General features: G+C 42.8%; 1 protein-coding gene across 1 annotated transcript in view; it reads right to left on the bottom strand.

Annotated features, from left to right (window-relative positions):
• Positions 1 to 27,415, bottom strand: part of TBC1D19 (TBC1 domain family member 19) — a 193,389-nt gene that overhangs the window by 49,009 nt on the left and 116,965 nt on the right. Inside the window, exons 13-14 of the mRNA XM_044284859.1 lie at positions 20,392 to 20,454; positions 5,213 to 5,297 (exon numbers count right to left, since the gene is read on the bottom strand). Of these exons, the coding sequence (XP_044140794.1) occupies positions 5,213 to 5,297; positions 20,392 to 20,454 (148 nt within the window). The remainder of the gene's footprint in view (positions 1 to 5,212; positions 5,298 to 20,391; positions 20,455 to 27,415) is intronic.

Genomic DNA, 27,415 nt, shown 5'->3' with positions numbered 1-27,415 from the left:
TATCCACTCCACCGAAGCAACTCACAGACTGGACAGCGAGTGCAGCCCAACCAATTTACTTTTATGTTATTGTTGTGTGGCCAGAGATGCGAGCGCAGTAGAGAGAGCTAGACGTACTTTGGGGGTCGCATCGCCCTCTGTGGAGGTTGTTTTAGGAGTGAATAATAAGAAGCGGAGGAGAAGGCGGACTTGCGGAGACAGTGGTTGGCATACCGCTTCTTATCCTCCTGGAAGCAGCTTTGGAATTTGAATAATTTTTTGGTGAATTTTGTAAGAGCAATAAAAATAATAAAACTGTGACCAACGCTCACTCCAACAAAACAAGTTGCCTTGTCTTTATTCAGGTATACGGGAAGACATCGGTTTGGGGGGGTTGTCATTTAGTTCTTGGCAGTCTGCAGGAATTGAAAGAGACTGACAAAGCTAAACGCGGAAATTACTGGACTTGGTTGCTGACAGACATTTTGACTCATTGCTGTACTTCATGACGGACGAAGCTTGGTTTCATTTATGAGGTCACGTAAATTCCCAGAATACGAGGTACTGATCCGCTGAAAATCCCTATTTGACTCACGAAACACCACTTCACGACCCAGAAAATTGGCGTTTGGTGCGCAGTGTCAGGAACATCAATAGTCGGCCCATTTTTCTTCAAATCAACTGTGAATACCGCAATTTACCGGGACATCTTTGAACAGTTTTACAACCAACTAACACGAGGAAAAAATGTCCTGCTTTTTCCAACAAGATGGGACAATATACCACACCTCACTGGGATGGGTTAATGAACTGTTTACGGGGGAGCGAACTGTGAGCAGGGGTTATGGCCATCACCTGCCCCAGACTCGTCCACATGTGATTTTTATCTGTGGGTAAATTCAAAAGAAAGTGTCCGCTAACAATCCACATTTCCTGGATGAACTTAAGGAGAAAATCACAAACACTATCTGTAGCATCACAAGTATCAGCCAACATAATCCGATGTGCCCAAAGATGGAGAGACCTGAATAGGGACCACTTTCACCATCTTTTGTGACATGTGGGTAATGTGAGGCAGTGACAGGCCTCATACATAATAGAGGTGTAGAGGGGGAGGATATTTCAGTCCACAACCCTATTCCACTACAGGTGAGGCCAGCTGGGTTTAATCACTGGGTGATAAACCAACCCCCAGTGTAGGAGTCTAGGGAGGACTTGGTAAAGTAAGCCTGCAGAGGCTATGGGTGTTTCCAGCCAGGAGGGCTGGGGGCCACAAGGCTGCCGGATCTTATCCTGGGTGTGAACTGTGCTCTATAGGTGAGGTAGAGACGACCTATGCATTAGGTAGTGCCTATATGGGCAGGTGTTTATTTTGCTTTGTTTATGTTTTGTGCTGGTGCTGAAGTGCCAAAATAAAGCACCTTTTGGACTTAACACCTTAAGGACCTTGCCATTTTTCACCTTAAAGGGGTTCTGCAGTTTGTTTAAACTGATGATCGGCAGGGATCCGACACCCGGGACCCCCTGACGATCAGCTGTTTGAGAAGGCAGCGGCCTTCTCACTGTTTACCGCAGGCCCAGTGACGTCACGACTAGTATCAATGGCCTGGGCGCAGCTAAGCTCCATTCAAGTAAACAGAGCTTAGCCCAGGCCAGTTGATACTATTCGTGACGTCACTGGGCCTGCAGTAAACAGTGAGAAGTCCACCGCGCTCCTGGATCACCACCTCATTCTCAAACAGCTGATGATCTATCCAGAGGATAGATCATCAGTTTAAACAAACTGCAGAAACCCTTTAAAGGGAACCTGTCACCAGGATTTTGGGTATAGAGCTGAGGATATGGGTTGCTAGATGGCCGCTAGCACATCCGCAATACCCAGTCCCCATAGCTCTGTGTGCTTTTATTGTGTAAAAAAAACCGATTTGATACATATGCAAATTAACCTGAGATGAGTCAGAGCTTGAAAATATGACTCTTCTCTGGTCACACAAGTAAGATATGACTCTTTTATGTTAATTTGCATATGTATCAAATCGTTTTTTTTTACACAATAAAAGCACACAGAGCTATGGGGACTGGGTATTGCGGATGTGCTAGCGGCCGTCTAGCAACCCATGTCCTCAGCTCTATACCCAAAATCCAGGTGACAGGTTCCCTTTAAGGACCAGGTCATTTTTTGCAAATCTGACATGTCACTTTATGTGGTAATAACTTTAAAACGCTTTTTACTTATGTTTTCTCGTCACATATTGTACTTCATAATAGTGGTAAAATTGAGCAAAAAATTTCATTTTTATTTATAATTAAAAAAAAAAATTTACCAAAAATTTTGAAAAAGTAGCAAATTTCCACATTTCAATTTCTCTCCTTTATAATAGATAGTAATAACTCCAAAATAGTTATTACTTTACATTCCCCATATGTCAACTTCAGGTTTGGATCATTTTGTGAATGCCATATTATTTTTTGGGGACGTTAGAAGGCTTAGAAGTTTAGAAGCAAATCTTGAAATTTTTCGTACATTTTCAGTTCAGGTCTGAAGTAACTTTGTGAGGCTTATATAATAGAAACCACCCGAAAAATGACCCCATTTTAGAAACTACACCCCTCAAGGTTTTTTTAAAACTGATTTTACAAACTTTGTTAACGCTTTAGGTGTTCCACAAGAATTAATGGAAAATTGAAATGAAATTTCATAATTTCACTTTTTTGGCAGATTTTCCATTTTAATAATTTTTTTTCTGCTAACAAAGCAAGTGTTAACAGCCAAACAAAACTCAATATTTATTACTCTGATTCAGTAGTTTACAGAAACACCCCATACGTGGTCGTAAACTGCTGTACGGGCACACGGCAGGGCGCAGAAAGAAAGAAACGCAATATGGTTTTTGGAAGGCAGATTTCACTGGAATAATTTTAAGCTGCCGTATCTCATCTGAAGATCCCCTGATGTACCCCTAGAGTAGAAACTAAAAAAATAAAAAAGACCCCATTTTGGAAACTATGAGATAAAGTGGCAGTTTTGTTGGTACTATTTTAGGGTATATATGATTTTTGGTTGCACTATATTACAATTTTTGTGAGGCAAGGTAACAAAAAAAATAGTTGTTTTGGCATACTTTTTTTATTTTTTTTATTTACTTCATTTAATTCATATAAAAGGTTAGATCATGTAGTATTTTTATAGAGAAGGTTGTTTACGGACGCGACAATACCAAATATGACAACTTTTTGGGGTTGTTTGCTTCAGTTTTACATAATAAAGCATCTTTGAAAAAAAAATAAAATATTTTTTTTAGTGTCTCAATAGTCTGAAAGCCAGTTTTTTTTTGGGGAGACTATCTTATGCAGGGGCTCATTTTTTTCAGTATGAGATGACGGTTTGATTGGTACTATTTTAGGGTGCATATGAATTTTTGATCACTTGGGATTACACTTTTTGTGATGCAAGGTGACAAAAAATGGCTTTTTTGACACTTTAAAAAATATATTTTTTTACAGTGTCCACCTGAGGAGTTAGGTCATGTGATATTTTTATACGTTCTTATGGACGCAGAAATACCTAATATGTATACTTTTTTTACTTATTTAAGTTTGACATAATATAATTTTTGAAACAAACCAAAAAAAATCATGTTTTTATGTCTCCATAGTCTGAGAGCCATATTTTTTGTATTTCTTGGGCGACCGTCAATTAGGCTCATTTTTTGCAGGATGAGATGATAGTTTGATTGGCACTATTTTGGGGTGTATACGACCTTTTGATCGCTTGCTATTACACTTTTTGTGATGTAAGGTGACAAAAAATGGCTTTTGACACTTTTTTTTTTTTTTTTTTTACAGTGTTCACCTGAGAGGTTAGGTCATGTGGTATTTTTATAGAGCAGGGAGTTATGGAAGCAGTGATACCTAATATGTCTACTTTTCTTTTATCATTTTTTTTTCACATTTAACACAATAAAAGAATTTTTGAAACAAAAAAAATCATGTTTTAGTGTCTCCATAGTCTGAGAGTTCTAGTTTTAGATTTTTTTAGGCAATTTTCTTAGGTAGGGGCTCATTTTTTGCGGGATGAGGTGACGGTTAGATTGGTACTATTTTGGGGGGCATACGCCTTTTTGAACGCTTGGTGTTGCGCTTTTAGTGATGCAAGATGACAAAAAATATTTTTATAGAGCTGGTCGATACGGATGCGGCGATACCTAAAATGTCTACTTTTCGTCTTTTCCTCATTTTTTTTACTTTATTTTGTGAAAATAACTTTTTTTTTTTTACTTGAAAATGTAAATTTTTTTGTAAAACGTTCTTTTTAAAAAAATTATTTTTCACTTTATTATTTGTCCCACTCTGGGACTTCAACATTACGGGGTCTGATCCCTGTTTCAATGCAGCACAATACATGCTGTATTGAACTGTTAGTGTCTTACACAGTTGCCTAGGAGACCCAGCCTAGGGGCTTGCCCTCTTAGGCCTCCGTACATGCCAGGCCTCAAGCCTTGGAATGGCGAAGGGCTGCCATGGCAACGATTGAGTCCCCGCCACAGCAGCGCGGGGACCCGATGGATGAGGTGAGGGAGAGCAAACCTCCCATATGCCGTGGTCAGCGTTATCATCGATGCTGGTGGATGCAGCGGGGATCCGGATGTCAGTAACAGCCAGATCTCTGCCGCTGATCGCGGGGGGAGGAAGGACCACAAGACGAGAATGCTCGTCCTGGGGCACTAAGTACCAGCCCTTTAGGAAGAGCATTCTCGTCCTGGGTCCTTAACGTGTTAAACCCCCTGTTTATGCAAAGTCTGTTATTGAAGACCCCTGAGAGAGAGAGCGATCCCTTACCTCTTAGCGCACTATCGATGGAGGCGGGCTACTTTTTCCTGGACCACCCTGTATAATTTCAGGACTGAGTCAAGCAACTGAGCTCCAGGAAATAGCTGGTGTTAGTATACATTATACATATATGCATTACTATACGCCCAGGATATTTTGTATGTCACTGAATATGTTCACACATTTTGTAATTTGAAAGAACTGTTACCCAAGGTTAGACAAGGCACAAATCAATTATTTGCCCCATACATTATTTCTTAGCATTCATCGTGGATCAGTTATATCCCATGAATCGCTGGAAAAAAAAAATGCCAGAACCACCAATTTAATTTTATATTCTTTTCTGTTTAATGCAAAATACTACAGCCTGTAAAATAAATGGTGAAAAAAAGAGGCAAATTACCTCGAATGTACGACTTAGGAGGAGAAGCACTGTTGTATGCAAAGTGTTCTAGTACAGAGGTGTCCCTGGAGAAGCAGAGTAGGACCTAGGGAAATAAAAGTGAAATAGTTAAAGAAGAACAGTCAAAATGAAAAGCTTGATTTGCATGCAGCTAATAAGGTAGAAACACACTGAGCTCTTCTAGATGTTAAAGAGCAGACCTAATAAGATAAAGTCAGAAAAACACCATTGTGAGCTAATTAGAGGAGCAGGTTCCTAGCTCACATATATTTACAGGAGTTCTATTAGGAATGCCCTTTCTGACCTTTCGTTCCTTGAGCTTTATTATATATGGCATTCATTTAAGTGCATGATCTTTAAAACGGTCATTTTCGTGGCTACATCATGTTCCGTTGTGTTCAGGTCTATGAAAAGACGACAAAACTGCTGCTAAGCAACCTTTATTTCTGTGATGCAATTGGTTTCATCGGTCAAAAAAAAGGAGTTTAGCTTAATTAGGTCTAATGTATTCTGCGTTTGCGCATTATGTGTCATATGTATGACAGAAAAATCTCCAAGCGTATACGTTAAAGTTTCTATAGGCTCCCACTTTCCTGACATAGGTCAAAACAAAGCACTTAAGTCCTTGATCAGGGTTGCAAATGTAGGCATACAGTTTTTTTTTACTGTATAGGAAAGCGCGCAAGAAAGCTCCTATACAGAGGCCCACTGCAAAATAGAAAAAAAAATAGTATACTTTTTTTTAACGATGGCTGATGGAAGCCACCATGTGTCACAGGCCTCCATATAACAGCATATACCTCTGACAAAAGCCACAAACGCAATGTACATAGCACACATACCCATGTACCAATGTGATCTCTCCATTGAGAGAAAGAAAGAATGTAGTATAGCACACAGAGCTGTCACGGACATACCGAGACATACGGACGTCCCCGCGACAGTGAGTGGCAGTAGATCTTTGAGACTGGCAACACGTGGTTTAATTTGACATGTTTACCTTGTGGATCAATAGGCGTCTGAGTTGTTTCTGGCCACAGCCTTAACCTCCAGGTGTTGCTATTGTGGTCATTTAACTTTCCCTATTTATAGTTGTTTCTCCCACAATGCTGTGTGGTTTATAGCTTCAGTTGGACCTGTGGATAGCTGGTGTTTGGATCTCAGCTGAGTTCCTGGTGCTGCCATAGCTTCTTAGAAGTTAAGTGTTACCTTTCCCTTTGTATTTTGGCTTTTCTCTGTTTTGCATTTCTTTGTTGTTTTGCATTAGGCCTTAGGGAGACTCCTGTTCATCCTTTCTTTTTGGAGGAACAGGATGTCTCATTTATGTCACTAGTACCAGGGTTCTTTAGGGTTAGATAGGACATTAGGTATTCCTGTGTATGAACTCACCTACCTCCTTGAAAGTTAAAGGACCTGTGTCGAAGTCATAACCATGTCACCAGTAACAAGTGGATGTCACATAGCGATGACATCATCAAAGGTCAGCATCCAGCACAACAGTGAGTTTATCTCTCCCCTGCTCTCCTATTCTCCCCTCTCCCTCCCCGACACTCCCCCATTGGGCTTTTACATTGGTGACAGTCGCCAGTGCATCGCAGGGAGGAGGACGGGACACTCTCCCTCCTTCTCCACTGTGCGGCTGCTTATGAGTACATGACGTGTGATGTGCTGTGCATGAGTCATGTTCTCGGATAGTGACTGATACGCAGCTGTGAAATAGTATCGAAAAAATGACAATCGAACCAAACACCAAAGTATCAAAAAAGTGTTGAGAATTCGATACCCGGTGCAACCCTAACTTGGATACAGGTTCCCTTTAGAATAGTAGCTGATATGCCCATGCCCATGTTTCTGATCCCATCAAACTCTTCATATAATTTCCCATACAGACTGTTAAGTATGTGTTATATGATCCCATCACAGTATGTGCACAAAGCACTGAGAATCAGTCCAGCCTAAAGCCTATTTCTGGACAGGTGATGTTTTTAGGGAGCTATTACTAATACTGCGCTGCTACTAAGTCATCCTGAGACAATGCAGTCCGTTTCAATGTATATGACTGCATAACAAAGCCTTTCACATTAAAGTTAACATTAAAAGCAAGCAACAAATTATCTTAAAAATTTATTTTATGGATCACCGGCCTCCTGACAGTCTTGCCCATTCCTTCACTGCAGTTTGAAAACTTTATCTACTTATCAAGGGGGTGAGGAGAAATGCATAAAAAGTCAAGAATCATAGCATAATATTTCTATCGCTATAGCTGAGGTTTCCTTTTTATTCAATATATAACTTTTTTCTAGTTTAGGGTATGGTAGGACATCCAACAGTTTTGGGAAAAGGGGCCCAATCGGTAATAAAAGGCAAATATTAAGAAAGAAAGTCGGTACTGCTTATAATTTCAAGAGGTTTGGCATCAGATGTGGCCAGAGGCATAACTTGAAGTTTCCGGGCCCTAATGCAAAGTCTGTAACAGGGCTACACCGTAATATTAGAACATAGTATATAAGGCCAAAAAAATACATTTGTCCATCCAGTTCGGCCTGTTATCCTGCAAGTTGATCCAGAGGAAGGCAAAAAAAAACCTGTGAGGTACAAGCCAATTTTCCCCACTTAAGGGGGAAAAAATTTGTTCAATCAGAATAACTCCCTGGATCAACGACCCCTCTCTAGTAGCTATAGCCTGTAATATTATTACACTCCAGAAACACATCCAGGCCCCTCTTGAATTCCTTTATTGTACTCACCATCACCACCTCCTCAGGCAGAGAGTTCCATAGTCTCACTGCTCTTACCGTAAAGAATCCTCTTCTATGTTTGTGTACAAACCTTCTTTCCTCCAGACGCAGAGGATGTCCCCTCGTCACAGTCACAGTCCTGGGGATAAATAGATGACGGGATAGATCTCTGTACTGACCCCTGATATATTTATACATAGTAATTAGATCTTCCCTCAGTCATCTTTTTTCTAAAGTTACACAAACAACAAGTATAATTGTAGCCTTGAAAGGATCGTCAAGAAAAGGCCATTCAAGAAACTGGCGGTGATTTACCAGGAGTGGACTGTGGCTGGAGTCAGTGCTTCAAGTGCCACCACACACAGACATATCCAGGACATGGGCTACATGGGCACTCATGACCCAGAGATGTTAGAAGCCTCTTACCTGGGCTAAGGAGAAAAAGGACTAGACTGCTTCTCAGTGGTCCAAAGATCTGTTTTCAGGTGAAAGTAAATTTTGCATTTTATTTGGTCCTAGGGTCTGGAGATAGAGTGGATAGGCACACAATCCAAGTTGCTTGAGGTCAAGTGTGAGGTTTCCACACTCAGCGATGGTTTGGGGAGCCGTGTCATCTGCTGGTGTTGGTCCAATGTCTTATATCAAATCCAAAGTCAGAGCAGTCATCTGCCAGGAGATTCTAGAGCACTTCATGCTTCCCTCTGCTTTATGGAGATTATTATTTCATTTTCCAGCAGGACTTGGCACCTGCTCACACTACCAAAAGTTACCAATACCTGGTTTAATAACCACAGTATCACTGTGCTTGATTGGTCAGCAAACTCGCCTGACCTAAATCCCATAGATTCTCTATGTGATTCTGTCAGGAGGATGATAAGAGACACCAGACCCAACAATGCCAACGAGGTGAAGGCCACTATCAAAGCAACCTGGGCTTCCATAACACCTCAGCAGTGTCACAGGCTGATCGCTTCCATGCCACTCCGCATTGATGCAGTAATTCATGTAAAAGGAGCCTCGACTAATTATTGAGTGCATACACTGTACATACTTTTCAGTAGGCTAACATTTCTGTATTAAAAATCATTTTTTAAATGGTCTTATATAATATTTTAATTTTCTCAAATACTGACTTTTGGGTTTTCATTAGCTGTAAGCCATAATCATAAACATTAAAAGAAAGAAATATTTGAAATAGATCCCTCTGTGAGTAATGAATCTTTATAATATATGAGTTTCACTTTTGGAATTGAATTACTGAAATAAAATAACTTTTCGAAGATATTCTAAATTATTGAGATGCACCTGGATTCAAGGGGTTGTCTTACTTCAGCAAACATCATTTCTCACGTACATAAAGCTAATACAAAGGACTTACTATTGTATTGTGATTGTCCATATTGCTTCCTTTGCTGGCTGGATTTATTTTTTTCCATCACATTATACGCTGCATAGTGGTCTTAAAGGATAACTGTCACACTTAGACCGTAATTTCAATTTTCATATATGTAGTTACTAATAACATGATATTCCAGAATCAGTTACTATTAGACTGACTTACCCCATATTTAATAAGATTCAGCCCTTAGCAACCAGTCTGCATAAAACTGCAATTTCACTATTCAGCTAAGATGGCCATTACTGCCCTCCCCCTGAGGCTAATCCCGCCTGCCCTCACTAGCCAGTAACAATAGCCCCCCAAAAGTGTCAGTAACCAGAGCCCTCCCCCTAAAGGGTTAATCTCCTGCAGCACAAAGGGGTCCTTTTACCACATGTTGCTTTCATTTATACACTGAGCAGACGGCAGATCTCCCTTCCCTGGTCTGCACTGCTTTAACTCTGCATTCTCCACCTCTGCTGAGTGAGGGAGCATCTGCCAAGCGCAGGGACAGGGAGAAGTGCACACAGCCCAGGCACTGTTATCAGCTGCTGGGGAGGACCTGGCTTTAATCATTTACTTACAGTCCCTGGCTGTCTGTAATCTGACCTTGCAAGCAGGGTGCTTCTGCGTCCTCTGTCCTTCAACACATAGACGGACCCTGCATAGCAACCTGATTTTAAGCACAGGTAAAAATAGGCAGTACAGGGAACAAAACTGTGGAATTAAGGGGTAATTGAGTACACAGTGAAAAATTGAAATAGGGCCATCAAGGAGATATTAATCACCACAATCCAATACTCCAAAAAAAAAAAAATATGACAGTTATACTTTAAAGAGTAACTAAACTTTTATAATCATTTTTTATATGTTGCCCCTAATCCCCTAAAAAATATTTTTCTAATATACTTTATTTATTAATTTTGTCTTGCACTGCTTGAACACCTGAGAAACAGCAAGAATTATGGCTTTCAAAGACCTGTTACTGTGCCTTTAAAAAGTCCAACTCTACTCCACTCATTAATCTAACTTATTAGCACCTGTCTGAGCTCTTTAAAGACACCTGTCCACCCCACAGTCAGTCAGACGCCAACTACTACCATGGGCAAGATCAAACAGCTGTCAAAAGACACCAGAGACAAAATTGTGGACCTCCACAAGGCTGGAAAGGGCTACTGGGGAATTGCCAATCAACTGTTGGAGCAATTGTTAGAAAATGGAAGAGGCTAAAGACAACTGTCAGTCTCCCTCGGACTCCATGCAAGATCTCACCTCGTGGGGTATCACTGATGATAAAAAAAAAGGTGAGGAATCAACCCAGAACTACAAGGGAGGAGCTGGTCAATGAAATGAAGAGAGCTGGGACCAGAATTTTAAAGGTCACTGTCGGTAGAACACTACGCCGTCATGGTTTCAAATCATGCATTGCACGGAAGGTTCCCCTGCTCAAGTCATTACATGTCCAGGCCTGTCGGAAGTTTGCAAACAACCATCTGAATGATCCAGAGGAGGCATGGGAGAAAGTTATGTGGTCAGATGAGACCAAAGTAGAACTTTTTGGTCTAAACTTCACTCGTCGTGTTTGGAGGAAAAAGAAGGATGAGTTTCATCCCAAGAACACCTTCCCTACTGTGAAGCACGGGGGTGGTAACATCATGCTTTGGGGGTGCTTTTCTGCGAAGGGGACAGGACGACCTCACTGTATTAAGGAGAGGATGAATGGGGCCATTTATTGTGAGATTTTGAGCAACAACCTCCTTCCCTCAGTCAGAGCATTGAAGATGGGTTGTGGCTGGGTCTTCCAACATGACAACGACCCGAAGCACACAGCCAGGATAACCAAGGAGTGGCTCCGTAAGAAGCATATCAAGGTTCTGGAGTGGCCTAGCCAGTCTCCAGACCTAAATCCAATAGAACATCTTTGGAGGGTGCTGAAACTCTGTGTTGCTCAGCGACAGCCCTGAAACCTGACAGATCTAGAGGAGATCTGTGTGGAGGAGTGGGCCAAAATCCTTGTTGCAGTGTGTGCAAACCTGGTCAAGAACTACAGGAAACGTTTTTTACCTCTAATTGCAAACAAAGACTTCTGTACCAAATATTAACACTGATTTTCTCAGGTGTTAAAATACATGTTCGGCAATGCAAGACAATTTTTTTTTTATTCTGTCTCTCAGAGTAGGAATGCACCTACAATGTGAATTTCAGACCCCTCCATGATTTCTAAGTGGTAGAACTTGCAAAATCGCAGGGTGTTCAAATACTTCTGTTCCTCACTGTACTTGCACAATCTGTCTTAAATGGTGGCTCACAACATGACAATGGTCCCTGACTTGACTAAACCTAAATCTAATAGGGTAAATGAGTTGTCAGACATAAAGAGGTCAAAACCAGACATGCAACCTGCATAGCACAAATCGCCCTCCGATGAGCCATCTAATCATGGTGAAATGCGTTGGATGGTAGTAGGGAGGAGAAGGAATACTAGACCAGGCCTGAAGTTTCAGCGGCTGGGGGTCGCTCTTTTAAGGGTGAGTGCTCCGACTACAGCCTGTCAGTTTATCCTCGCTCTAGACCAGTGTTTCCCAACCAGTGTGCCTCCAGCTGTTGCAAAACTACAACTCCCAGCATGCCCGCACAGCCAAAGGCTGTCAAGGCATGCTGGGAGTTGTAGTTTTGCAACAGCTGGAGGCACACTGGTTGGGAAACACTGCTCTAGACCATACGGTGAGGGACAGAAAAACCTGACGAATTGAAGCCGAGATCAGAGAGCACTCCAAGCAACTTGATTAATTTTTCCATCACATTATACACTGCTAGTTTCCAGTCTTTGGAAGCAAATGAACAATTAAAAAAAAAGCAGAGCAAAGGTGTTTGTAGCCTTTACATTTTTTAAGTACTGTAGACTGCACAGAATCTTTTCAGAAATATGGCATAACAGCTGTGTGCTTTCATCCACTCCAATTTCCTGCAAGATCAAATTTGCCAACATTAAGTTATAAACACTGTTCTTAACACATTGTGCCAAGAAGTAACTGTTTAGATCAAGATGTCCAGAGATAAAGCATTTGTGCCTTTTTAATAATTTGTTTTGCCTGGCTCATAAGATTCAATGCCATACTCAGTTTTTCGAGTGACATATTCCAAAGAGTACTTTAAAAGTAATGTAGGGAGCAGCAATTTCCTATGAACCAATGTCAGACAGATTTGTAGAATTTCTTTTTCTGGCACACTGACCGCAGAAGGTGCTCTAAATTTATTAAACTGCCATATTAGTTTTAATTTGCTAGTTTACTAGAGCTAGACATGGTTACGTGAGTTAATCCATCAATGATTGCCAAAAGATCTGTAATTACCTTATAATAACAGTTTTCATTAATGTCCCCTGGCCCTTTCCACTGGTCCCTTAAAAGACCATTGCTAGGGCTTTTCTGTCTTCCCTTTAGTGTAAACAGAAGACAGACACTGCACACTGCATGCCTGCATTAGTGTGGAGTAAGGAGGCGTGTCTCTGTAATCCAATCTGATCGGCTGGCAGGAAGCTGCTGGCTAAAGCAAGTGTGTATGTGAAGTGAGGGAAGGCAGTTTTGGCCTCAGAGAACTGTCAGAGGAGCCATCTTGAGAAGATTGTTATATTGTAGGGTTCAAAACAGCCGTAACTAAGGTCAAAGCTAAAGCAAAACAGTGGTATGTGAAGAAACTAAAGATTGTGTTATGCATAATGCTGCAGCAGCAATAACATATGCGAAAAAAATTTTTTTTTATAAAAACATCACAGTTACACTTTAAGGTTTGTCCCACCATAAGAACTTCTCTTTCTGATCGGTGGGGGGTCCCTGCATTTAGACCCCACTGATGAGATACGGATCACCTCTTCTATGGATAGGGGACAGATTCTTAAGGTAGGGCAACCCTTTTAATACCTCTTATTAACACTGGCATATAAAACTCCAGTTTAAATAGATTTTCTTTAAACCTCAGTTTTAATAAATTTCCCCTTGTATAATTTACAGTGTTTGGTTTATTTCATAAGGTACATGATTGCTGACCTTGTATTTCAGTCTCAAGAGGACACGATTTAATGGGAAAATATAAAACTACACAGAAAGTCTCACTTAAACGTAATCTTTTATAATGCTAGTCGTGGAGGACATGCCCTCTCTTTAGTGTAACAGATCCAAACAAGTGTGACTAATTTACATGTAATCAAACAGAAGGGGAAGTAGACACTGTCATTTTCTTCCATGACATTTATATTGACATTGCAATCAAACCCATCATTAAGATGCCGAAAAATGCAATTTACTTCCCGTAGCAGAAATCTGTTATTTCACTTAAATTAGTTTCATTCTGTGCAGACAGTTAACAGCATCCAAAAATGTCGTATTACATAAGGTTAAAATGGCAGGCATCTCCCCAATCCTATCCTCAGCCTCTGTTATTAAATCCGGGCTACGAGAATAGCCCAGGGAATTTATGCTAAAATGTTCATAAAAAAAAGTTATCAATCTAATAATTTAAAGAATTAATCGCACAAGAGCCTGGCGGTTGTTTCATTTGTTAAGAAGTTATCAAATCCCAGAACAAAATCCTTTTATATTAATTCTCTCAGACTTCACAGAGCTCTGAACTGATACAGTTCTCAGCACAGACAAAATACTGCTAATATAGTAGAGCGCCATACACTAAAACAGATGTACACAGTAGATTTGCTCATGGTGTTTTTTATGAAACAAAATTTCATGAATGTTGTTTAAAAGAATGTAAAATGAATGAATGCAGAGACAGACCTAAGGATACGGCACTCATCTGACAAGACACCGCTTTTATCCCTTCCATCAAGAGTAATATTTTTTTATAATGTAATGGAAAATGGGGCACTTTATTTAAAGGCTCATGCACGCAGCCATTATACAGCTGCACACAGGCTCCTAGTGGTTTCCTACAAAAATACCAGATTCTCAGATTGTATTTATGGGTGCTTTCCTACAGTCTGGAGAGAAAGTAGAAAACTAGTGCTTGAGTTAGAGGGGGTTCTCCAGGAATTAAGAAAATGAAAATACTTAAATATTACTCTATTATAAATATATTCCCAAATCCCTTTCATTAGTTAGAATGGCTTGTTTTGTCTAGGGTGCAGTCATTAGGAGAAATAAAATGGCTGCTGTCCTATTAGTACACAGAAAACCTGTCCTAATGACACAGGAGGACAAGTTACTTCACAACACTTAGCTAAAGAGCTGCCTCATCCTCCTCTCTGCTATGCTTGTCAAGGATTATGAACCTGAATACAGCTTAATAAGATCTTCAGCTGAATCTCTGAAGAAATGGAGTTCATGAGGGGACATGAAGTACAGAGAGGAGGATGGGGGTAATGAGCAGCTCCGTCCTCTCTGTACTTCATGTGTCCTCGTGTACTCCATTTTTACAGAGATTCAGCTGAAGATTTTATCAGCTGTATTTAGGATCATAATCCCTGACAAGCAGAGCAGAGAGAAGAATGAGACATCTCTTTAGCTCAGTGTTGAGAAGTAACGTGTCCTGCTGTGTGATTAGGACAGGTTTTGTGTGTACTGATGGCGGACATTTTATTTCTCCTAATGATTGCTCCCCAGACAAAACGAGCCATTATACCTAATGAAAGGTATTTGGGAATATATTTATAATAAAGTAATATTTAAGTATTTTCATTTTCTTAAAGGGGTTGTCCCATTTCATGCCCCCATTGTCTGATAAGGGCGGCTCCCATTCACTTCTATGGAAGCAGCGCTTGGTGGTGGACGGACCCCGGGAAATCTGGGGTCCTCCATCTACAGCTCTCCCCGCTCCATTCTTGTTATAGGCGCAGGTCCCAGCAGTGGGACTCGCACCTATCAGACAATGGGGCATATCCTAGCGATATGCCCCCATTGTCTGAGATAAGAATACCCCTTTAATTCCCGGAGAACCCTTTTAAACTGGTGTGGAACCACTGTACCAACTAGCTGGTTTGACATTGGGCTAGCCTTAAGGGCATTCTCATAGCGATCCCCTGGTTTTCACCCCAATACAGATATCTAGACTTTGCTGCAGGGGACCCACTAGGTCGCTAACTCTTGGACTAGCCCTGGTGGACTCAGAGGTCAGAGACACAAATAAATTGTTTAAATTATTTAAGTTAACAGGGTTTTCTGGCAATTAAATACAGATGACTATTCCTCAGAATAGCTTATGGACATCTGATCAATTGGTGGGAAAGGACTCCCAGTATCCAGTCGGTCAGCTGTTTGATGGTACCACAGCTGTTTGCACAGCTCAGTCCCATTCAAAGGCCTTGGGACCAATGGACATGGCATTAGACTATGGAAGAGTCTGGGATGCTTTCCTGAGTGCTGGAGTCCCTTCCAACAGCAGATTGTGAAAGTGACTGGAGTCTAACCCCCAACCATCAGCTACTGAAGACATACCCTGAATACAGATCATCAGTATTTAAGTCTCAGAAAACCCCTTTAACTGTGACCACAGGTTTTCTTCTTGCCTCTATAGAAATGACCCCCATTTACTCACTTTTAGCAAATTATTATTTTTAATCTTGCAGCATGCTTTACTTACTACACAGTGGTTCTCTAATAGGACCCTGGAATGGCAGTCCTCATGCCTCATGTTTCAAAATCATGCTGCCCATAGGTGCTAATCACCATGTCACTGGTTGGTGCGGGAAACAAGGTCAGTCTTTCTGTTTTTCAGCGGTGTTAATCACGTAGGCCCTTGCTCGGACACATATGACCCACACATGGCACTCATCTCATTTTGGCAAATAAAGAGGAACATTGAGAAGCAAAAAGTCCCTACTTTATGTTTGCTCTATTAATTTTCCAGCAGCTCTTGATCTGACTCTAATGACAAGGACAAATATAATAATACAAACCTTGTGGCTGCTATCTTAAGTGTCAAATTATTAAGGACAGCCAAATGTAAGAAATCTATTTCCAAATATTCAGTTTTCTTGGTGATGGCTTATGCTGTACTGCATAATGGACTAAAAACGTTAATACAATGAAAGCCATTAAAGGGATAGTCCGATAGTGATCGCCTATCCATAGGATAATAATAGATCAGAGGGGTCTGACCACTGCATAATTTGAGCAGCAGGTTAAGCATGCGCACTGCCACTCCATTCATCCCTATGGGATTGCCGCTAGCACTTGGCTACCTCCTTCAGTCCCATAGATATGAAAGGATTGATAGTGCGTGTACCCAACCTGTTGTCAAGCTCAGTGGAGGTCCCAGCAGTCAGCCCCCACCAATTTAACAGTGATCCCATATCCCATGGTCCGCTATAGCTTTACCACTATAGTGCACAACAGCAGCTTATTCTGCAAAGTTATCTGAAAGTGTAAGTATGCATTAACATTTCCTGAAACAGCGTATCTATCATGTTAAGTTTCACATTAACGTGTGCTATGTCTGTATGCATATACACACATACATATCTGCAGGATCACAATGTTTTCTGACTTTAAAGGGGTTCTCCGGGAATTAAGAAAATGAAAATACTTAAATATTACCGTATTTTTCGCCGTATAAGACGCACTTTTTCTTCCCCCAAAATGGGGGAGAAATGCCCCTGCGTCTTATACGGCGAATGCAGTCAGTTTTACATCGCTGGCAGCGATGTAAAGAGAGCGAGGACTCGGGGAGGGACTGGGAGGAGGAGCTGGGGCCGGCAATAGCGGCGGGGCGGTGCAGTCACTGTACTAAAGGCCCGCCCCGCCGCTCCGGTGTACTAATAAAATATGTCATATTCAATGAATGGTTATTAAATATGCCCCTTTATGCTTAATAGTACCTTAAATCCTTAGCGCTTCAGTAGTATGCAGGCTGGGCGGGCGGCAGCGTAACTCCCTGATGTCACGTGCCTGCGCCGCCTACTTTATGAATGAAGCAGGCGGCGCAGGCAAGTGACGTCAGTGAGTGACGCGCCGCGCCGGCTGCCCGGCCTGCCGGCATTGTACTGAAGCGCTTCGGATTTAAGGTACTTTTAGGAATAAAGAGGCATATTTAAAAACTATTAATTGAATAAGACATATGATATTAGTATACAGGAGCGGCGGGGGATCTGTGGATGGCACAGTTATGGGCTGGGAGGGTCTGTGGATGACACATGTATAACAGTGCCATCCACAGATCCCCCCCTGTAACAGTGCCAGCCACAGATCCCCCTGTAACAGTGAAAGCCACAGATCCCCCCATAACAGTGTCTGTCATCCACAGTTCCCCCCTAACAGTGTCCGTCATCCACAGTTCCCCCCTAACAGTGTCCGTCATCCACAGTTCCCCCCATAACAGTGTCCGTCATCCACAGATCCCCCCATAAGTGTCCGTCATCCACAGATCCCCCCATAACAGTGTCAGTCATCCACAGATCCCCCCATAACAGTGTCCGTCATCCACAGATCCCCCCATAACAGTGTCCGTCATCTACAGATCCCCCCATAACAGTGTCCGTCATCCACAGATCCCCCCATAACAGTGTCCGTCATCCACAGATCCCCAGTAATAGTGCCATCCACAGACCACCTAGTTCTAAACCCACAGCACACCTTTTGGTTAAAAATATTTTTTTTCTTATTTTCCTCCCCAAAAACCTAGGTGCGTCTTATACGCCGGTGCGTCTTATACGGCGGAAAATACGGTACTTTATAATAAATATATTCTCAAATACCTTTTGTTAGTTATAATGGCTCGCTTTGTCTGGGGAGCAATCATCAGGGAAAACAAAATGGCCGCCGTCCCATTAGTTCACACAAAACCTGTCCTAACCACACATGAGGACAAGTTACTTCACAACACTGAGGTAAAGAGCTGCCTCATCCTCCTCTCTGCTCTACTTGTCAGGGATTATGATCCTGAATATAGATGATAAGAACTTTAGCTGAATCTCTGGGGAATTTAGTTCATGAGGAGACATGAAGTACAGAGAGGACGGACAGGACAGACTGTGGTAATGGAGACTGCATACAAGTGCTGCTGCTCTTTAGCCAGACCTCACCCTCCTCTCATGTCTCCTCATCATCTCCAGTCCCACAGAGATTAACCTGTATTCAGGATCATGATTCCTGACAAGCAGAGCAGAGAGGCGGATGAGGCAGTACTATTGCTCATTCTGGTGAAGTAACTTGTCCTGCTGTGTGATTAGGACAGGTTTCTGTGTGTATTAATAGGATGGCGGCCATTTTATTTCTCCTAATGATTGCTCCTTAGATCAGGGGTGTCAAACTCAAATGCATCGGGGGCCGCATCAGCAGTTTGGTCACCCTCAAAGGGCCGGTTGTATCTGTAGGACTATGTGTCCACTCACTGTATAATCGTATCTCTAATAGTTAATGGTTACCGTATGTATATAATCGCATAAGGAGCGCTGACAGTGGCGTTGCTAGGGCTGGTGTCACCCGGTGCAGTAGAAAATGGTGTCACGCCCCAAGCCCCCCCCCCCCCTAGTAGTTATTAACCCCTTTTAGCAGGAAAGGGGTTAATTATAACTACTGTGGGAGCAAAAGAGGGAATAAATAACTACACTGAAGAGGGGACTGAAAGGGGTTAATAAATACTGTTAAGGAGGGACTGCTGAAAGAGATTAATAACTACAGTAGTTATTAACCCCTTTCAGCAGCCCTCTTCACAGTAGTTATTAACCCCTTTCAGCAGCCCCCTTCACAGTAGTTATTAACCCCTTTCAGCAGCCCCCTCTTCATAGTTATTTCCCCCTTTCAGCAGTCCCCCTTCACAGTAGTTATTAACCCCAGCAGTCCCCCCTTCACTGAAGGGGGACTGCTGAGTTTAATAAATACTGTGAAGACTGCTGAAAGGGGGTTAACTACTGTGAAGGGGCTTCACAGTAGTTATTAACCCCTTTTTCAGCAGTCCCCCATTCACAGTATTTATTAACCCCTTTCAGTCCCCTCTTCAGTGTAGCTAATTATTCCCCCCTTTGCTCCCACAGTAGTTATTAACCCCTTTCAGCAGCCCACTTCACAGTAGTTATTAACCCCTTTCAGCAGCCCCCTTCACAGTAGTTATTAACCCCTTTCAGCAGCCCCCTCTTCATAGTTATTTCCCCCTTTCAGCAGTCCCCCTTCACAGTAGTTATTAACCCCAGCAGTCCCCCCTTCACTGAAGGGGGACTGCTGAGTTTAATAAATACTGTGAAGACTGCTGAAAGGGGTTAACTACTGTGAAGGGGCTTCACAGTAGTTATTAACCCCTTTTTCAGCAGTCCCCCATTCACAGTATTTATTAACCCCTTTCAGTCCCCTCTTCAGTGTAGCTAATTATTCCCCCCTTTGCTCCCACAGTAGTTATAATTAACCCCTTTCAGCAGCGCCAGCCCAGTAGCCATTCACATACGGTCTTTCCCCCCTTTCAAGTTTCACAATCACCAGCCTTCACCTTTTTATTATCATTATCACTTACACTCGATACAGGAGCCGGGAGGATCAGCTGTGAGGGAGGCGGTACTTACATCTACAAGCGCTCGCCGAGAGGAGGGAGGAGGTAGGCCGGGAGGACAGGCGCTGGCAGTGTGAGTCATACAACATGCGCCCACGCCGCCTGCTTCATTCATAAAGTGGGCGGCGCAGGCGCGTGACGTATGACTCACACTGCCAGCGCCCATCCTCCCAGCCTGCCTCCTCCCTCCTCTCGGCGAGCGATTGTAGATGTAAGTACCGCCTCCCTCACAGCTGATCCTCCCGGCTCCTGTATCGGGTGTAAGTGATAATGATAATAAAAAGGTGAAGGCTGGCGGCCGGCGGCGGCTACGCGGGCCACATGACAAGGTCTGGCGGGCCGGATTCGGCCCGCGGGCCTTGTGTTTGACACCCGTGCCTTAGATAAAACGAGCCATTATAACTAATGAAAGGTATTTGTGAATATATTCATAATAAAATAATATTTTCTAAATTCCCGAAGAACCCCTTTAAGCAGTCTGTCATGAAATGTGAGCTCCAGGGGAGGCGATTGGGAAACAAAATGAACACAGCATAATTCAAACAAATGAAATATATCCATAATCTGATATGACATACCTGATAAAGATAATCTTCAAACACAAAATAGTAATCATCGTTGCTGGCTGTCAACTTAACATCCTACAAACAAGCACATGACAGAAAACCGATAAATCGACTCTATCAGGACTATTATATACGGTACATACAGTAAAAGAAGTAAGCACTGCAACTGTGATATAAATACTAATAATATAAAATACTATTAAACATTAAAGAGTTATTTCCATCGTGGTCTTCATCATCGAGATGGGAATAACCACACAAAGCGCCGTCTGGGTAGGCGGAGTTACAAAAATGGCCGCTCTTTCAGTAACTCCAAAACACTGTGGCACCGCATGCTAGGCTTTTTCCATAACTCCTGAGCTATGCTTTCTATGCAGGCCGAAATGAGGATACCCTTTTAATCCAGTCCATATGCTATGCATAATGTGAATAAAACGATGAGTAATATCTGTGTTTCTACAGGAAAAGAAGAATGTGTATTCTCATGTACGACACAGTGTTTTCATGTGGCTAGGGGAAGGGATTAAACTGGACTTAGGGATGTGTATTGATGCGAGGGCTGATTTCCAAATGTAACGCAGCCAGGAAAATATTATGTGATGAGAAGAGATGTGAGAAGGAAGAAATATGAGGAAGACTACTGTTCTAACTGCAGAAGCATCTTACATAGGTCAGGAGGCTCTCCGTAAAACAGCAGGACATCTTCCTGTTGTCTGCAAAACTCATTTTAATGAACCAATAAAAACACACAGAAATAAAGAGCACTATTGGTAAGAAGATAGAAGAGTTATATGGCATACTGTGTACAAAGAAGACAAATGTATTGTGTACAGCCCGCTACTGTGTAGTCGGTTACGTTCACAAGGTGAGGAGCTAATTGTGCTAGAAGGGACTTCTACAGGGTGAAAGACGCTCTGTCGCCAGGGGCGTAGCTAATGGCTCATGGGCCCTGGTGCAAGAGTTCAGTGCTTTGTGGCCAAGGGCAGGAAGCGCATAACCTTCTTGCCGCCTGAGGCTAAAATTGAAACGGCACCCCTGCCCCCATGCCAAATTCTTGATTTAACCCTCTTCCCTTGAGCCAGATGTGTAACTTGACCAGCATGGACTTTCTATAATACTGGTGTTTTCTTATGCACCACAAGGGTCTTTGGGCCCCCTCAGGCTCCTGGGCCCGATAGCGACTGCTACCTCTGCACCCCCTATAGCTACGCCCGTCTGTCGCATAGTCCTTTGCTGGGAGAACACTACTCACAGGAGTTTGCATCTCCTGAAGTCGCCAAGAGCAGGGATGCCTAACCTGTGGCCCTCCAGCTGTTGCAAAACTACAACTCCCAACATGACCTGATAGCTGTAGGCTGTGCGGGCATTCTGGGAGTTGTAGATTTGCAGCAACTGGAGGGCCACAGGTTGGGCATCCCCAGCCTAGAGTGAACAAATCTTGCAGGGGTAGAGCATAAGAATAAGAGAAGGCAAAAGAAGGTTAGAAAGGCAGCGTGCTAGAAGAAAAGCGATTACATAGAGAAGCAAGAGAAACCATGTCAGGTCTAATAAAGTAGACTATCACTATACAATCAATGATCTGGTTTTTTGTCCGTCTTAAATATCTTGTTTGGTTTGGGTGAATTAATGAGGATAAATACTTTCTCCTTTTTATTATTGGTTAGTAATGTTACATACACTCTTCGCTCCAACTTTCTGCCTCCCATGGACAACACTAGTGACTGCAGCGTCCGGTGGCCTGAGTATCAGCTGCCCTGTGGGAACCTGACTCTAGCTGGCTTTCTGCCAAGTTCTGCCTGCCCGTATGCTGACCCGGTCTTGGTATCCCTGATGCTCTGTTTGCTTTGTCCACTGGTTTTTACTTTAACTGTATCCACATCTCTAATCTGACCTCTGGCTTGGACTTGTTCTGACCACAGCTGCTGTCTGGCTGCCCTCCTCTGTGCCTTCATCACGGACGTACCTTGCTGGGCACGGCAAATATTCTGAAGACCGAAATGTGGGGATCTAAATGTTTAAGTACAAACTTCCTTGCAGATTTCCATCAAACCTCAGTTCAATGTAATGCCTCATTCACACAGTCAGTGTTCGGTCAGTGATTTCCATTAGTGATTGTGAGCCAAAACCAGGTGCGGCTCTAAACACAGAACAGGTGCAGATCTTTCCCTTATACCTTATGTCTGTGGAGGCTCCAGTCCTGGTTTTGGCTCACAACCACTGATGGAAATCACTGACCGAACACTGACGTGTGAATCAGGCTTAATGGAAGCAGTGCTACAATAACCAGCTCCATCCACTGCTAGTTGAGAGAAGCTGATAGGTGGGGTTTATGGGATGTAGGGCTCTCACCAATGAGATATTGATGACCTATCCCAGGCATTCTCAAACAGCGGCCCTCCAGCTGTTGTAAAACTACAATTCCCACAAGGCCCTGCTGTAGGCTGATACCTGTAGGCTGTTCAGGCATGCTGGGAGTTGTAGTTTTGCAACAGCTGGAGGGACGCAGTTTGAGGATACCTGACCTATCCTAAGAACAGGCTATCTATATTAAAACATTGGAATACCACTTTTAAAGAAACGCTCCAGCATTTTGTGTTGCCTATAGAGTGCAAAATAGATTGATATCAATGATCAATGTAGAGCAGGATTCAGCAACCTCTGGCACTCCAGCTGTTGTGAAACTACAACTCCCAGCATGCACACTTGCTCAGCTTTTCTCAGACCTTCCACAGAAGTGAATGGAGCATGCTGGGAGTTGTAGTGTCAAAACAGCTGAAGTGCTGCAGGTTGCTGATCCCTGATGTAGAGGATTATGTTTATGTCTTGTGTTAAGTGTTTTAGTTGATGTGTCGCTTATGGGCGGACTGCCATCTTGCCTTCTTTAGTCTGTCTCCTGCTTGTGATATGTTTCAGCTCTTACAAGCAGGAGGCAGGGGAGAGCAGTATGAAGATGCTGGAGCTTCTACACCCACCACATAGGACTGGTGTAAGTCAGGGGTGGGCAGCTAATCATGGTACAGTATGTACTTACCTACTATATAACTCCAAAACAGCAAAGAAATGATATACCCAACAGCACTGTATGCAAGGAGTGAAACAAGGAGGGCAAAGCATGGCGGAGGAGGGAGGCGTCTGAGAGCTGCTAAAAGGGATTTAATGGGTGATGATTTAATCCTCTAGTCACAGGTCACTGTGCACAGACTTCTGGCAATCTCTTACACATGTATAATTACTCTTAAAATGCATGTTCTGTAATAAAATTTAAACCGTTTGAGCATCTATTTGAAGAGTGCAGTGGTTTCAATTTGGATCACTTATCTGTGGGTACAGGTCCCTACACTAAAGCACCCCCCTTCACTTCCTGAAGTGCAAACAAGCTCTGGACTAGTGGTCAAGACGGGGATTACATGCCACAGATACCCAAAATGAAAGGGCTCATAATGTATGGATGCAACTGAGTTGGAATGAAACAATTTACACTGCTAGAATATTGGTGGCGAGTTAGTGTTAGGGTACTTTTACACTTGCGGCAGAGGATTCCGGCAGGAACTGCCTGCCTGATCTGTCAAACCGTATGTAAACTGATGGCATTTGTCAGACGGATCAGGGTCCTGATCAGTATGACAAATGCATTGAAATGCCGGATCAGTCTCTCCAGTGTCACCCGAAAAAAAACGGATCCGGTATTTTTTATTTCTTCACATTTTTGGCGTTCTGAGCATGCACAGACCACAATGCTGGATCCATTTTGCCGGAACACTCGGGGACGGATCTGGCATTAATGCATTTCAATTGAAAAAAATGCTGGCAAGTGCTTCAGAATTTTGGACGGAGATAAAACCGTAGCATGCTGCAGTATTATCTCTGTGCAGAAAAGTCAAAAAGACTGAACTGAATATATCCTGATGCATCCTGAAAGGATTGCTCTCCATTCAGAAAGCATTAGGATAAAACTGATCAGTTCTTTTCCGGTATACAGCCCCTAGGACGGAACTCAATGCCGGAAAAGAATAACGCTAGTGTGAAAGTACCCTTAGATGCCCAAACAATAGCTGATGTGCTTCTTTAAACGGCATCTGTCAGCAGATTTGTACCTATGACACTGGCTGACCTGTTACATGTGCGCTTGGCAGCTGAAGCCATCTGTGTTGGTCTCATGTTCATATCTGCCCGCATTGCTGAGAAAAACTTAAGTTTAAATATATGCAAATGAGCCTCTAGGAGCAATGGGGGCGTCGTCATTACACCTAGAGGCTCTGCTCTCTCTGTAACTGCTGAGCCCTCTCCACTTTGATTGACTGGACCAGGCAGTGTAAACGTCATCATGCCTGGCGATGTCAATCAAAGTGGAAAGGGCATATTTATTAAAACATCATGTTTCTCAGCAATGCGGGCACATATGAACCTGGGACCAACACAGATGCCTTCAGCTGCCAGGAACACGTGTAACAGGTCAGCCGTTTCATAGGTACAAATCTGCTGACAGATGGTCTTTACGTGATCATAATATGAATGGACCTGTATTTGTTAGCACTTTGAAAGCTATTACTTTTCCTGCTGTTATAACATAAAACATGGAAAAGTGCAGGTGTAAAGACTTTTTATGGGCAATGTAGATAAAATAAATGCATTTAGGATGCACAGGATGCACACTAGATTGCCTGCAGCCAGTACGTTCAAATAAACCTATAAGACTATGCTTATCTCTTGATGAATCATGTTTAATTACCATATGCTTTAAATTCTTAATTGACAGCATTAAAGTAAATAACACACAATGCTCCAGGGCTGTGATCACTGTGTCTTTTCTGTAGCTTGAAACGCATACAAACATTTGTCCTGAATAATCTTGAAATGTGAAATTTTAAATGGTAAAATAAATTTAAAATAAATCATATCCGTAAATGATCTGGGCAATGATGGTCACAACTTTAGACCTGAATGTTTTATTAGTAACATTTAGAATACAAATCATTTTTTCAGTTTTTCATGATCTTGGACACTGGCTCTCCAAGGCTTAAAGGATAACTGTCACACTTAGACCCTAATTTCAATTTTCATATATGTAGTTACTAATAACATGATATTCCAGAATCAGTTACTATTAGACTGACTTACCCCATATTTAATAAGATTCAGCCCTTCGCAACCAGTCTGCATAAAACTGCAATTTCACTATTCAGTTAAGATGGCCGCCACTGCCCTCACCCTGAGGCTAATCCCGCCTGCCCTCACTAGCCTGTAACAATAGCCCCCCAAAAGTGTCAGTAACCAGAGCCCTCCCCCCTAAAGGGTTAATCTCCTGCAGCACAAAGGGGTCCTCTTACCACATGTTGCTTTCATTTATACACTGAGCAGACGGCAGATCTCCCTTCCCTGGTCTGCGCTGCTTCAACTCTGCATTCTCCAGCTCTGCTGAGTGAGGGAGCGTCTGCCAAGCGCAGGGACAGGGAGAAGTGCACACAGCCCAGGCACTGTTATCAGCTGCTGGGGAGGACCTGGCTTTAATCATTTACTTACAGTCCCTGGCTGTCAGTAATCTGACCTTGCACGCTGCGCGCTTCTGCGTCCTCCATCCTTCAACACCAGGACGGACCCTGCATAGCAACCTGATTTTAAGCACAGGTAAAAGTACGCAGTACAGGGAACTAAACTGTGGAATTAAGGGGTAATTGAGTACACAGTGAAAAGTTGAAATAGGGCCACCAAGGAGATATTAATCACCACAATCCAATACTCCAAAAAAAATAAAAAAATATGACAGTTATACTTTAAGAACGCACATTATCTAATGTACAGTACAGACCAAAAGTTTGGACACACCTTCTCATTCAAAGAGTTTTCTTTATTTTCATGACTAGGAAAATTGTAGATTCACACTGAAGGCATCAAAACTATGAATTAACACATGTGGAATTATATACATAACAAAAAAGTGTGAAACAACTGAAAATATGTCATATTCTAGGTTCTTCAAAGTAGCCACCTTTTGCTTTGATTACTGCTTTGCACACTCTTGGCATTCTCTTGATGAGCTTCAAGAGGTAGTCACCTATGGGAATGGTTCTCACCTGAGCGTTTTACAGCGCGTACGATCGCGCTGTAAAACGCCCGTCGCCCCAAGAAGTACAGGAGCTTCTTTGGGGTGTCTTGTCGCGCGTTCCCGTACATAGACTTCAGCGGGAACGCGCGACAATGAGCGTTCGCTTGTCTCTGTATGCGCGATTGCAAACGCCCGTACAATCGCGCATACAGAGCGTACGTTCAAGTACGCTCAGGTCTGAACCCTGCGTAAGGCTACTTTGAAACTAGCGTCACGGACCTCCGGCAGGGTTCCGTCGAGTAAATAGCCTGCTGGATCCGTCATGCCGCTAGTGACCGTGTGCCCCCGGACTGCCGCTAGATCCCCATTAGCTATAATGGGGGTGGGGCGGAGTTCCAGGGAGGCACGGCAGCGTGCGGCGAGAGGGTGCCGGAATAAATGTCGGACATGTCGTAGTTTTATTCCGGCAGCCTCTCGCCGTGTCTCGCCGGAACTCCGCCCCCGCCCCCATTATAGTCAATAGGGACGGAGCGGCAGTCCAGGGGCACACGGTCACAAGCGGCAGGACAGATCCGACAGGCTGTTCACCCGACCGAACAGCCTGTCGAAGGTCCATGCCGCTAGTGTTAAAGTAGCCTTAGTGCCTGTCTTTGTCTGCTTATATTTTCGGTTCAGTGGTTCTTAAAGGCTATGTACACCTTTTGGAGGCAATTTTTGTTTATGGCTTTTTTTTTGGGCTAAAAATCATATTTTCAATTGGCTTTTATAAAAAATATTGAGCCATTCTGTTTTTCTAACTGTGTGACTGGTACTTTCACTTTCACTTTGTGCCGGTCATCTAATAACTCTCATCTCTAAACTGCTAAGAGGTCATAAACACTTATTTAAGCCACATTCTTATCATTAAGATGAGAACTGAGCTATAATGAGTGTTTATAATGTCAGAGAGCGGAGATAAGGAGCCGTCAGCTCCCCAAATGATGGAAAAAGACT

This window comes from Bufo gargarizans, chromosome 1, assembly GCF_014858855.1.
Source record: "Bufo gargarizans isolate SCDJY-AF-19 chromosome 1, ASM1485885v1, whole genome shotgun sequence".
NCBI lineage: Eukaryota > Metazoa > Chordata > Amphibia > Anura > Bufonidae > Bufo > Bufo gargarizans.
This window is presented reverse-complemented; position numbering and strand designations above follow the sequence as displayed.